This window comes from Excalfactoria chinensis, chromosome 1 (assembly GCF_039878825.1).
Source record: "Excalfactoria chinensis isolate bCotChi1 chromosome 1, bCotChi1.hap2, whole genome shotgun sequence".
Classification (NCBI taxonomy): Eukaryota; Metazoa; Chordata; class Aves; order Galliformes; family Phasianidae; genus Excalfactoria; species Excalfactoria chinensis.
The window spans coordinates 18769249-18782749 of record NC_092825.1 but is presented as its reverse complement, the minus strand read 5'-3'; the positions used below and the strand labels follow the sequence as shown (position 1 = coordinate 18782749).

Below are 13501 nucleotides of genomic sequence, written 5' to 3'. Positions count from 1 at the left end.
CAGGGAAAGAGGTTAGTGCATTTAATTCTGTAGCCAGGAAGTCTCTGTGGAAAAGTCTATAAAGAGACGAGCTATGTAGTCTCCTTATACTGAAATGAAGAATATTCAGAAAGGCGAAAGGAGCACAAATTCTTGGTTTTCAGTATTGAGTTACGCCTGTCTTTTTTCTTGTATTGTATTTGTAAAACTCAGACTTTGATCTGAGACTTTTAACTTAAATGTTGAGAACATAAAACTCCAGCATTTTTTTTTTTTTTAATTTTTGCCCTGCAAACTACAGGAAGAGAAAAATGAAAGGGCTGAGTGAAAGTGGTGGTTCTTTTGAGGTCCATCCAGCAATATTAAACACTTCCATCATCATGTTAATATTCTTTGAATTTTTACAGAGGAGATCAGGGCCTTTTCATAGCACATAAATTTGTGGACAAAAAGATGTGAGACTGACTGAAAACCAAAGCAAGAGTTTAAACTGTACTATGTGTAAGCATACTGAAAGCAGAGCTATATGGAGCAGCTTCAAGAAAACAATGGTTCTGAATCTTAGGTAGCCAAGTGGAGGAAATAGAAAGGAAGTCAGTGATGAGTTTGTAGGTTCTATGCTGGAAGTGAAGCCAGTGTCTCTGAGGTTAAATAGGTATAAAGGGCAAGAAGGGAATGACCAGGAACAACGTAAAGCAGGGAGCTGAAGGTAAGGAGTGATGCAGAATTAGCTGAGCTTTGTAGCATAGCAGTATGTTATTTAATTAGTGATGTAAATACTATAATGTTTGGGGTCTTAAGCTGACATTTAATAACAGCCTAAAGTTTTTAATAGTAAATTCTACATCCTGTTTCCATATGGACGTGATCTCAGTGTTGTGACAAAATGAAACGTGAAGATCCGATTTCAAAATTAAGCTCAAAACAGAAACACTGAAAGTGTTACCCTATATGCTCAGAACTATTGGGTGCACCATACTTGTTAGCTAAACAGCCAAATAAATGTCCCGTGGGTGGATAAATGCCTATATGAAAAGCACTTAGTCAATATGTTACATATAACTGAAGCTCAAGGGAGCAAGGCCTGTGTCTGGGAACCGGATAGCACAACTTTCTGTCCCTGACCCCTTGTGTGCCCTTTCTAACAAACCAACAAAAACCTCCCTCAAAGAAATTTGGATTTTTATTTATTTATTTATTTATTTTTTTCCAAAGCTGTAGAAGCAAACAAGCAAAAATAGCACTTTAAACATTTTTGCTTATAACAGCACTAACTGCTCAATCGGAGGAGTGCTGTGTTTGTTCCTTCCAGTGTTCAGAAAACCACCATCCCTCCAGGAGGTGTTGCATTGGAGCTGCACTCAAAATGTAAATACAGCTGTTCAACCTGAGCTAACCATGTTTTTGAAGTGACAGTACCTATGACATTCAACATAGAGAGGCACAGCTGCAAGATGAGGAACAGGGTGCTTGCAGGATAGGGATCTTGTATGCAGCTTTGCTGGGTTATTATGTGGAAGTTTGGTGGCCCTGCCAGGCAGGGGGGTTGGAACTTCATGATCCTTGAGGTCCCTTCCAACCCAGGTCATTCTGTGATTCTGTGATTCTGTGTGTGATTTACATGTCCTCACAGTCTTAGTTAGGTTACATGTCTGTGGTGTTCTTTGTCCCTTTGTCCTAGTGGAGCCTTCCGATTTGAAAGTCAGAAATTGTTTCATGTGAGAAGGTAGGAGCAGTTAAATGCATTCAGATTGGGACAAGACAGGATAAGAGCTATATTTGATCTAATGGCACTCATCTCTACTGTCCTCCGGAGATTATAGAGGGAGAGGATGCTCCAAAAAGTAGTACAAAGACTGATTCCTTCTCTAGAAGATGACCCATAACAAAACCCTCTCTCCTGAGCCAGTGCAGAGAGAAGGGACAACATGGCCCCCTGAGATCCCTTTCAACCTCTGCTGTTCTGTCAATATCAACCTTGTTAGACTGAAGTTAGCTTGTGTGAGCATCTCCTCATCCCACACTTGCTTTGTTTGTGCTCCCGGTTGCTGTCAGCTTTAAAGAAAACCTCACTGTGTCTTTTAGGTACTTTTGACTTTCAGTCAGCCTGCAGAAATTCCAGCTTAAAGATTTCTGATAAGAATGTGTATTTTAGTTCCTGTAGCTAAAGCACTCCCTTTGGGCTGGCCGGCTGGCCAACTCATGCCGTGGAAGATGTATTCCTTGCCGTGACAGTGTGCTCAGTGTAAGATACTGAAAAAGAGCTGTTGTGCTACAAGCAGAAGTTAAAAGGAAAAAACTAAACAAAACCAGGAAGCTTTGTGGCAGATGGTACTACTGACGTCCATCCAAACCTAGCCAAAGCAACATGCCGGCTAAGAGCAGAGCAACCTGGAAAATCTGATGACTCAGTTTGAATAAGTAGGGAGACAGTGAGTAAGATTTCTGGCTTGTGTCCCAGGCCTATTATGAAAACGGATCTGTATGTTATAAAGTAGAAAACTGAGTACAGTTGGGTAGCATCATTCTCTGGCACAGCTAGTTACCAACCATAGACTAAAATGTTAAGTGTACACATGTGAGAACTGACGCATACACAGTCTGATTGCTCTCTTCTAATTTTTCAGTTGTGGTTGAGCCTGTTATCCCAATAATTAAAGTTTAGCAGGATGTGTACTTTTGTTACTGGGGGTATTACTGGCTGGATGCAACTGTGAAAGCTCAGGATCTGATTTCTTTTCCAAGCTTAGCCAAATTTCAGTTGACACTTCAGGTGTTGCAACTGCAAAGCTGAGATGTGAGCCAACTGCTCAAGAAAAGCCTACGTCACTATTTGGCAATGCTTGCAAAAAAAACTTCTAAAGAAGAGAGATACAAAGAGATGTACATAGAGAACTTCCCAGATGGATGAAATATTGTTTCCTTGTTGACTCACCTCCCCACCTTCTTCCTTCTTGACAGTTGTTGAAAATGTCATGCTCTTTCATACCCCTTGCTCTTCCTTTTACTTCTGTATTTTCCTTTCTGTGCGTATGTTGCACCAGGTTATTTCCTTTCTTAATAAGGCATAGAAAGCAATCTTTGTTTGCCTTTGTCCTAAATCCAAGACTATTGCCTGTCACATGGGTTGGCCACTTTACTTGAGCCTCCCCTCCTGTGCCATCTCTAAGGTCCAGTCCAAACCTCCTCTTTCCAGTTAGGTCCTGTCATCCAGGTGATGTCCAAATACCTCACCCTGCCCTTTGCCCATGTCTCTCTCTTCCTTTCTTTATGAAAAAAGAGAAATCCTGATATCTTCTCTTCATCCTGATATTGTTTACTTCTCCATCTTCACCTCATGCTTCCAGTAGAAGATCCGTTCACCTTCTCTCTACATCTACCTGACCACTATCCTTGTTTCACTTTGCTCAGCCCTCTCTTCTTAGTACAGCCACACAGCCTTCTGCTGTGGAAAATACTTCCAATGGAACACACAAATAATTGAAGCTAGCAGCACTCACCGTGGCATTGCATCTCATGGTTTTGCTGAGTATCTTTGTGAGCATGCAGGTTCCTCAGACTGCTTTTCGCTGGGACCTTGGCTGCTTCCAAGCAATTTGTTTTGTCAGGAGGAGATGAATGTATGGAGTCCTAAAGAATGTGTTACCACAGCAACTGGATATGGGGAATGCAAACAAGAAATTAAGTCCCATCGAATATTAATGAAATAAGCACGCTTTAGTACTGGGCAGCCTCAGGGCACATGAAGAGGAAAATAAAAGTCCTGCTGAGGTTTATTTCCTACCTCCCCAGGGAGCCAGTGTCAGGCAAGTCTCAAAGTCAGCTTCAACTGGCTCTGAGACGAGATGGCTTGGAGATGAGGTGGTGGATTTTGCTGTATGTTTGGGTCTTTGCATCATGCTTGACTTCCATTTGATGATCTTTTAGTGCCTGCTTTGGTATTTGCTGTGAACTGCTTGAGTGGGCATCATATTCTTTACAAAAATATACTGATAGATATCCGTATGGTAAGAACCAGGTTGGGGCATTCAGCACTCACTGCACGGATTGATGTGGGTAATCTTTGAGGACAATTATATTCATATTCAATTTAAACAGTCCGGGTTAACACTCTTTTTTAATGACTTTTTGGCATATACAGTAATGTTAAATGCTATCAGATGGTATTTTATCCTTCCCTAGAGGAACAGGCACTGTTTCTCTTCCATTCTTAAATGTTTGGTCGTGGGAGGTGCTGAGTGCTGCCATTGATAAGAGCATGTTCAAGCTCTCACTAGAAGAGTGCCAAGTCGTACAATACCCCATCTGTAATGCCAGCCATTCTTTCTGGTAATATATCAGCCGAGCTCTCAGTTCTGTAGTAATTAGTTGTACATTTGTGAGCAACTGTCCATCTGATTTATAATCTCAGTAGCTACAGAAATGCAGAACATTACCCCATTTAGCCTCAGGATTGAAAGTTATGGTGTGCTAAAACTGTGTTTAAAATGTTATAAAATTGAATATATATAAACAAATTATAAGTTTATGGAACACTATAGATGATCTTAAATCAATATTTCAAAGCTCATAAATTTAAGATGATTGAGCATTGCTTAATGAATATGGATATTGTTTTAATCACTGTCTTATTTTTGTTTCTATTTAGTAAGAAGATTAAACGCCGTCCTGGAAGATAACCTGACTGTAGTGAAGAAGACATAGTAGAAAAGTGAATGTAAGTATTTCATAGCATACAGGTGGCTTTATATTTGCAAGTCAATGATATTGATTCTTTTGTTATTGACAAACTGATGTACCTAAAATACCACTTAACATAATACTTTCCCTGTTATGACAATGCTGGATCTGAACATTGTACAGTCTGTATGATGAAACTATCTTTGTGTTTTTAAATACGAGTCTGTAGGCAAGGTGTACCTAAATGCTATCAGCTGGGCCATGTCCAAAGGTATTTGTATGCTTATGAACTGCTTGAAGGAAAACTGTCTACATGAAGTTGTCACTAAATACCCATAGAATAAAAGAAACAACAAACACAGCCTCAAAGGGGTCCTTAAGTTCTGTAACACAGACACATTTTCCACTTCCAGAAGAATTTTGTCTAACTTGGAATAATACATCCATTATACAGTATTTTTCTGTGTACTTGCCCCAAATATGTGAGCTGGTAGTAGAAGATTGCACTGTGGATTGGCAATTCAATTTGGGATGAAATACAGCAGCTTCATGTTCCAGGCTAAGTGCATCATTGCTCACTTGAGGTCACTTTTTCAAACCTGGAGTCAATAGTTCTGTAACAATAAGAGCTTTGGTTCATTTTCTAGACCCTTTTGAAACTGTTAGTTTGCTCTTGAATACCCCATTATTTTTCTTAAAGTCATCACTTTTCCTAACTGTATTTCATAATAATCTGAACTCTGTAACTGCGTGGGGGCATATGTACGTATGTATTTGTGTGAGAAGCAAAGACCTGTCTCTGGAAGTCATACCCCTGGAGGTTTCGAGTCTCTCGTGTGCAGAGCAGGGATAGTCATAAACTTCTAGCTGCCACAGATTTGTTCCAGTATTTTTGGTATTACATTTTTCCCACGATCTCACCTTCCATTTCCCAGAGCTTGCCTGATGAGTTTGGAAGCAGTCAACTAAGTCTTTCCAAATGCTGGATAAAGTACAGAATTCATGACTTAGATGTCAAGCAGGATGATGATGATCCTTTTTTAAATGCCTAACATGCTGGAACAGTTTTAATTCTAGGCTTTGGGTTATGGCAAACTTGTCTTCTAAAGGTACTAACTGACTAATAATACCAAAACAGTGAGCTGCTACAGGAGCATAGCAAAATCCTATCTGTTCTATAGAGTTGTCTGCAGATTCTGAGTTGTATGAAATAGAGATCCCACAATTTGACAACATTGTACCTAAAGTAGGGATTTACAAGCTAAATTGTGCATTGGCTCTCTACATCCCTAGTATGTGGCCCCACTTGAAATGAGTATACACTTATTAGATACAAAATTAAGTCTTTAAAACCTCCCAGTGGGAATTGTACAAAATGAAAACAAACAACAAGTGACTAATTTTAGCTTTAGAATCTGTAGAGTGTTCTAGTCCATGGAACGTCTGATCAGTTCCATGTGTGTGTGATGAATTTGTCTTTGTAGAAGATTCCCTATGGTTACTTTCACTTCATAGTTACCAACTCAGTTTTTAACTTTTTTTCATGGGAAACTTGGGAAAATGTTATCATCAATTCCCTCAGAATTATGTAACAAGCAGGATAGTAAGGCTGTCTTGTTTGTTTTTTTAATGTTTATTTAGCAGGAGACAGCCATTTGAGTATAAATTGAGTTCTAAGCATAACTGCTCCGTGAAAATATTGTTTCATATGTGTGCGTATATGAAAGCAAGTAAAATACGTGAACTAAAATTGTGTTTCAGATAGTTTAGTAGTAATAGACAGCGTAGGTGACATGATTACTGCCTGGCCATGAAACTGGCAGAGGAATAAACCTATCCATGTGGAGAGCTGAATATTTTTTCCTTGATGTAAGAATAGATATGATCTCCAGTAGATCTTATTTTTCTGGTATTTTAATTTTGTAGAAGTGTAGATTGTGTTCCTAATTGAAGAACTTCTATCTGATCTGGCTATTGCAATTATCAGACATGAAAATTAGAGTTTTATCCTTCTGAACTCCAATAACTCTCAAATGTCAATTAGTTATTGAAAACAGAATCTTGAACTTGGATTTGAAGTACATTTAGCATAATAGCTGGCAAGATTTGGGCTTTGTTTACCCATAAAGCCAGAAAGTGGAATAAACTTCCAGAAATGGTCTCTTCCCCTTTCTCTTCCAAAAGACTTCCAGACTGATCTTTCACAGAGCTGAAAGCCAAAGCGGATACACTGGAGGAATCTGGGAAATGTTGTTTTGCTTTGTTTCTTCACCTGGTAAAGAGGAGAAAGAAGATAAGGAGTGATGTTGTTGTTTTAATTAGTAAGGAAAGGCTGGGAAAAATGTATAATGGGCTGGAGGGGATGATAAGCTGATAACTGTATTACATTATGCTGGTAATATATCGTAATAACCTAGAGGCAATGAATGAAAGCAGAAGTGCATATGAGGGAGCTGGGAGCAGGCACCATCAAGTAGAGCACAGGTAGAAGGGTCACAGGGTGGAGGTAGAAGAACACCCAGTCCTCATTAAATAACAAAATTAGCTTCTTGCTGTGTGTCTTGTAATCTGAGATTCCTGGAATAAGTCTTTACTGTAACACTGAGAGTTTTGTTCTCCATTCTCAGTGGTAGTTTCTATGCAAAATCTGTGCACCAGCACCAAAAATAGCTTGGTTCCAACACACTTCTAAAGGGTGAGGACCATGTCATGTCGTGTGCACGCAGTAAGCTCTGCTTCCTGGCAGGCAGGTTCTTTCTGGGAAGTCTACAGAGATGCTTTTAGCCTTATTTGTTTATGAAATAGTTGCTTAAAAAGAATGACCATCCTCCAAATGTCCACCTTCATTCAGGATCCAGCTGGGGATTGTAAAACTAATTGTCGTTCATAAGAACTTGGCTACTCTATCATGAAAACTAAATAATTCTAGGCAGCCTTTGGATAGCATGGTAAATAAGGCATAGAGCCACGCTGGATAATGAGGAGAAAAATAAATATTGAAGAGTCACTAGTTCATTAAGTAATGTCTGTACTGTGCATGAAATGAGGCAGGGAACTGTGCAAAAAGCCTCTCACCGTAGGGACTATCATAAAGGGTTCACATGAGGAACTTTATTGCTAGTATTTTCCTGCTTTTAGAATTTAGCTTCATTACCATTACATTTGTAAGTTCTTTTATGTCGCAAAATTTGAGTGATCTCAATCAGGCTGAGCCTCCAGAATCACCTGGAAGACCCCCTTTTAGATCCATGGGACAGAAGCTACTGAAGCACTGGGTAACAATTGTTCGATATCACCTGTGTCTGGTGGGCACCAGGTGAGAATGAGACATGCACATTGTGGCATGCTCTCACGGAAGTTTTGCTGGTGTCACCCCAAAACCCAAGTCTCTAAACAGAGTTTGAGGAAAGTACACAGGATTTTTACCTATCTTCGTGCTTTTGCCTTCTGACATCTATTCCAGGATGTGTTGCCTGTGTTTTTATCTTTCTCTGTGGCAATATTGTATTTGTGTTGCCTGGCTGACAGTAAAGAAATTACTGAGGATGAAGGAGAGAGGATCTCCCAGTGCTGCCACGACTCGTAGCCTGTGACACTAGGTCAAGCTGGAACCATCAGCAGCAGGAAAGCCCTGTATAATGATCTCTCTGGTGTGTGCAAAGCAGCACATTTGGAAATTTATGGTTCTACTTTCCCATATGCTATCAAGTACAGTCGTTTCTTTCTCTCTAATATGGGTTTATATTCAGTGGGCTACTTAAGGCCAAATGTTGCACCTTTGCTCCTAGATCTTTGTAACAAGGGTGTCCACGAAGGATGTTCTGCCCTCATTATCGAGCATAGGGAGACTGGGAGTGAGGCAGCTCTGGCAGCAAGCCTCTGCTCACTGTCTTCAGCAGCATCCTACACAGGTGATTTGTGGAACAAAAGAATCACACAGTTTTGGACATGCTTCATGTCACTGACTATAGATGAAACTGGAATACTGTTTTGCCCATATGTTGGCACTTTCCCCCTGTGGAGAAATGAGGCTGTGCTTTACCAGTAATTGCAGTGCTTGAGTGTCTGTGGTGTGTTATAAACTTCTCATACGTGTCCTTGTGACCTGCACTGTAGGAAATACCAGTAGGTGAGCTGTAAAGGGGGTGTTCGTTATGGGGAGTTCCCCTCCTCCCTGTGCTCAGGAACATTTGCTCTCAGGCTGCGGGCCTGGCTATGAGACCCATAGGAAAACAGATTTCTGCAACAAAATGCAGACAACTTCTCATGCCTCTGATTCTCCAAAATTATCTCCCAGGGAATATGTAGAAAAACAAACAGTGGATACTTTACTATTTTAGGAGAGGGATGGAAGTAAGTTCAACTCAAATATACTAGCTTTTTAAATGCAAAAAGACCCTTGCTTAATTAATACTTGGCAAAGCACTTTAAAGACCAAAGTGTCAATATTAGCTGATTCTCACAACACTCCTGTCAGGTAAGTAAAAAGCCCAGAAAGTTGAAATTATGCCTAACATCACATTTTCACAATTGCTGCCTACTTCATTTACCCTCACAACTAGTCCAGTTTTCAGAGGTTCTGCATATTCTTGTAGTTATCCTAAATTATAGTTGGGTCCCCATAATATTCACACGTCTGAATCTGAATGCAAGTATTTTGGCACTGATGCATGGATCTGGAAGCTGAACCTGAGGGATGTGCTTTTCCAAACTCAAGCACCCCTAGAAATTCTGGAGCTGGATGCTGTGTGTTGCCAGGTGCCAGGTTGGCCTCAGGCCCCTGCACTGCCCAGAGCTCAGGGCATAAGGCAAGAGGTTGTATGGTTCTCAGTGGAGCTGCAAAATACTTGAGGTTATGGAAGGATATGGGAGAGTCATTCTGATGAATTTGTTTTGGATGAAAAGTGTTTAGAAAGCAAGAGGGTGCTGGAAGTGCAAATAAAAGTTGCATGTGATGGCATTAAGGTTTTTATGTCCTGCTGTTGCTTCCATTAGAAATGCAGGTTACCTTGTTATTTCTGCCATGGCTCTTTCTCCTTTTGTTCCAGCCTCAGCAGAATGGTGTAACTGGGCTGGAGGACAAATTTTTGCCATGCTGTTCAGCAACAACCACAAAGGAGAAGGGATTGGGAACAACTGCTGTGTCCCCTTTCAGTATGCTGCACGACTTGTTTCCAAGTGTTGTTTTAGTTGGAGTGAGGGGGGCTTTCCACTGCCTCGCGTTGTTCCTCTAAACAGTTTCTGTAACCTGTTAGCTCCATTCAGTGTGTTAATGCCCAGCCCTGAATACTGCACAGAACTCAGCAAACAGGGTTACTTTGGTCCCATTTGTTCTCCCTCTTGCTTGAGCAGGTGGGGGCAAACAGAACAGCAGCCAAAGGCTTTCAGTGGGGGGTTTGGCAGTTAGGGAGGGAGAAGTCTGGGCTAAAAAAAGGGGCTGATGGCACAGCCTGGAGCAGGACTGCACGATTGAATTGGTGGCTGGCATTACTGTCCCGCATTCAGAGGGCTTCTTTGCTGTCTTGCCCTGCTCAGGCTCAGTGCTGCTGCTAATAACAAAGCCAGAGGAGGAGCAAGGGATTAAAACCAGAAAACGATAACTCACCCTCCCAGACCCCTCCCCACTTTCAGTCCCCACTAAACCACTGTACCTCACCAAAGCCCCAATGGTTTTTCGTTTATAAATAACCTTGTGTTTGAAATGTTAAAATGTGTAGGCAGGGATTAAAGGGATATGTGATGCTCCAGCATTAAAACAGCGCAGACCTCTTCAAGGGAATTGTGAAAGAAAATTAAAACATAGTTATTTTTGGCAAGGACTGCTGCATCCTGTGGAGATCAAGAGAAAGCACAAAGCAGTTTACCCAGTTGCAGAAGCAGAGCAGACAAGCTGGGTGTGCTGGAACAGAGCTTCACATCAGTGCTATGTGCTGCTGAAGCTGACTGTGAAGTTGTGGGATTATCTCAGTTCTGGGGGAATGCATGGAGGAAGTGCACAGAGAAACAACTATTGAAGGTACCTAGACTATATACTTCTTTTTCTTCCTGTAAATGTTGATGAGCAGAGCTGCATCACTACCATCCACTTTATTATAACATCTCAGAATTTACTGCCTGAGAGGTGCATGGCCTCCAGTGACACTTACTTCTGGCGAAGCTCAGCCCATGGGATGTTGTGGAGCAAGCAGCTGTGGTGTCCCTTTGGAGAACACGGGAGGATTGATATTGGCACCTGGTTTTTTCTTGCGTTCAACAACTGAAATCAAGAAATGTCCCCATTTGGAAAAAGAGACACGTTCAGATGGTGGGAACTGTTGCAAATCAGTTGTCAGCATTGATTCTAGCATTGATTCTGAAGTCTGAATGTCATTTAGTGTTATTCTCAGATGCTACAATAGCTTTGTCTTTATAAACCTTTGATTCTGGGCCAAAGTGAGCCCCTTCATGTGGCTGCTGGTGGTGGAGCTGGTGAAATCATCTTTATCCTCTTCTTTTCAGGTTAAGGTGAGTGAGCAAGCTCTGAGGGGCTTGTTCTGCTGTTCTCCTTATTGACAACACTGCTGCCATTTTCTGTTTGCTGGCACACTGAAGGCATCTGAGTGCTGTGCCTGTGGTGGCTGCAATTACTAATAAATGAATAGTTTTAGGACTCCTCATTCCCTTCAGACTTAATTAATTTCTGGCTCTGCTACTCCTGCAGAACCCAAAAGTGGCATTTTGGGGTGTCTCCCTGCCCACCCCTTCACACCAGCTGCCCTGTGGGTCTTTTCAGCCATCAACTGTAGCAGCAGCCTCTGCCTCTCAGCTTCCTCCAGTGGGATCTGAATCCATGGCTTTCAGAGCAGAGCTGCAAAACTGTGTTTGGAGCCCTCATACTGCTGATCCCTTGGGGTTGGGTGCAGGAGTGCTCCAGCTGCAGGGAGTTACAGGACTCCCCCATACCTGGCAGTCTGAGTATGGGGTGCAGGACTTCTGCACCATTCCCACCCATCATCCCATTGCTGTACAACAGCCATATTGTTTAAGGAGTTGATAAATGTGACCTGATATATTGTTTTGTTAAAAGGAGACGATTCACATTAGCACCTTGATTTGTATGGAAGACACCACCTCTGCTGCTCCTCACCTTTGCTGTTACTCTTGTGCTAGGATACCTAAAAAACATGCCCCGTGCTCACAGGGTGTTGCCTTCTACATGCTGTTTGTATGAATCTGTTTATAAGCCTGTCTTGTGTTCTTGTTTTGTTTGTTTGTTTTTTCTCCCTGTGCACTTAAATGTATTAGTTGAGAAGAACCTTTTTAATATTCTTTAGTTCAGTTAATGTTATATTTAATTAAGGGATGTAACAGGGATAAAAGTAAGAATTAAATACTTGTCCTGTAAATAATTTTTAGAGCTAAATTCAAGGCAAACCTCAGCCTTATTTGATTCAGCTAATACAATGCATGCAAAAAAACACATTTAAAAATCACTATTCCTTTGGAAATCTAGGCAATATAATCATATCTAGGCAATATGTTAGCATCCTGTTGCTGTAGCACTCAATCTGATGGAGCACAATGTCATGAGGTATGTCAAGAAGTAAGAATTTCTCATGTTAGGCATCAGATTTCTTGTTGTCAGTCAATACAGTAAATAGAAGTCCTCCAGAGATGCACAAAATACAGACTTGTTTATCCTTGCTGCTTTTACTTAAAATGACATCAGTTTAATTTGTGACTATTTAATGAATAGTATTAAATTCCAGTTCCTGGGAATTTCTGAGTTTGCAAAACATTGTAACTCCAGTGTTTATTCACAGCTGTTGATTTCTTTAAGGTCTGGACATTTCCAGACAACCGAAGGGACCTGCCAAGGTTCTCTTCAAAGCCTGACTTTCATTTTCCAAAAGCAGATTTTTCAGACCTTGTTTCTCTGTTGTTTGAACCTGAAGGAAGGAGGAAGGTGCTGGTTGCATTGAGGAGGCAGGAGGTGTGCATAGCTTTGAGAGCTCGGTTATTATTCATATATAAGCATAGAGCTACATATAAATTTATTGCTTAAAAAATAAATAAATAAATAAATAAATAAAAGATTAGCTTCCCACTTGTGTGGAAGGAACCAAAACATTCATTGCAAGCAGTGTTATGGGGATTATTCTTTGTGAGCAGTGTTATGGAGACTTAAGGTCCGACCTGCTCTTCCTACTCTACTTTCTTGAGTTGTTTCCTTCTGTGATCCTCTGACACGTGGTCCTGGGGACATGGCAAGGGGTGACGGGCTCCTCACACTGAGAGCAAACAGTTGGTCTGTGGCTTTGGCTTTGTCATCCTCTGCATCAGTTGTATGTTCACAAATCTTTATCACAGAGACTATTGAGCATTTGACTTTTCAGGGAACTCTCGGGGGGGGTGGGAAAAAGGATCACGATACCAGTTCTGTTATGATGAACAAGAAAGAACAGAGGACCTGATGTCAGGGATTGTAGAGTAGATTCCTGAAGGCCTTTATCCCTTCTAACCTCTCATGTTTTTTGAAAGCATGAGATATACCATCCATACAGGAGAAATCTATCTGGGCTGTTTTGATTTGTGCTCTACAGTGGCATTAGTTGCCAATGCTTCGTCACAAGTATCCAGAAACTGAGTGATTGCTGAGAAGACTGGTTGATCCCAAAGCCAGAAAGATGCTGTTGCAAAATGCTGAGGAGGCAAGTGGTATGTGGTCAGAAACTTAGGAGTAAACAGATTTATTGCATTCCTAGATTTTTCATACCCTTGGGTGAACTCAAACCAGGCCATCCATCCACACGTGAATTCTTCAGTAGATTGAAATGAAAGATATATTGAGTAGCATTTGTTT

At 41.1% G+C, this 13501-nt stretch overlaps 1 protein-coding gene across 3 annotated transcripts in view; it reads left to right on the top strand.

Annotated features, from left to right (window-relative positions):
- Window positions 1–13501, top strand: part of PLXNB2 (plexin B2) — a 249565-nt gene that overhangs the window by 130779 nt on the left and 105285 nt on the right. For all 3 annotated transcript variants that reach the window (XM_072331745.1, XM_072331736.1, XM_072331754.1), the window contains exon 4: window positions 4628–4696. In XM_072331745.1, the coding sequence (XP_072187846.1) occupies window positions 4695–4696 (2 nt within the window). In that variant the 5' untranslated portion in view covers window positions 4628–4694. The remainder of the gene's footprint in view (window positions 1–4627; window positions 4697–13501) is intronic.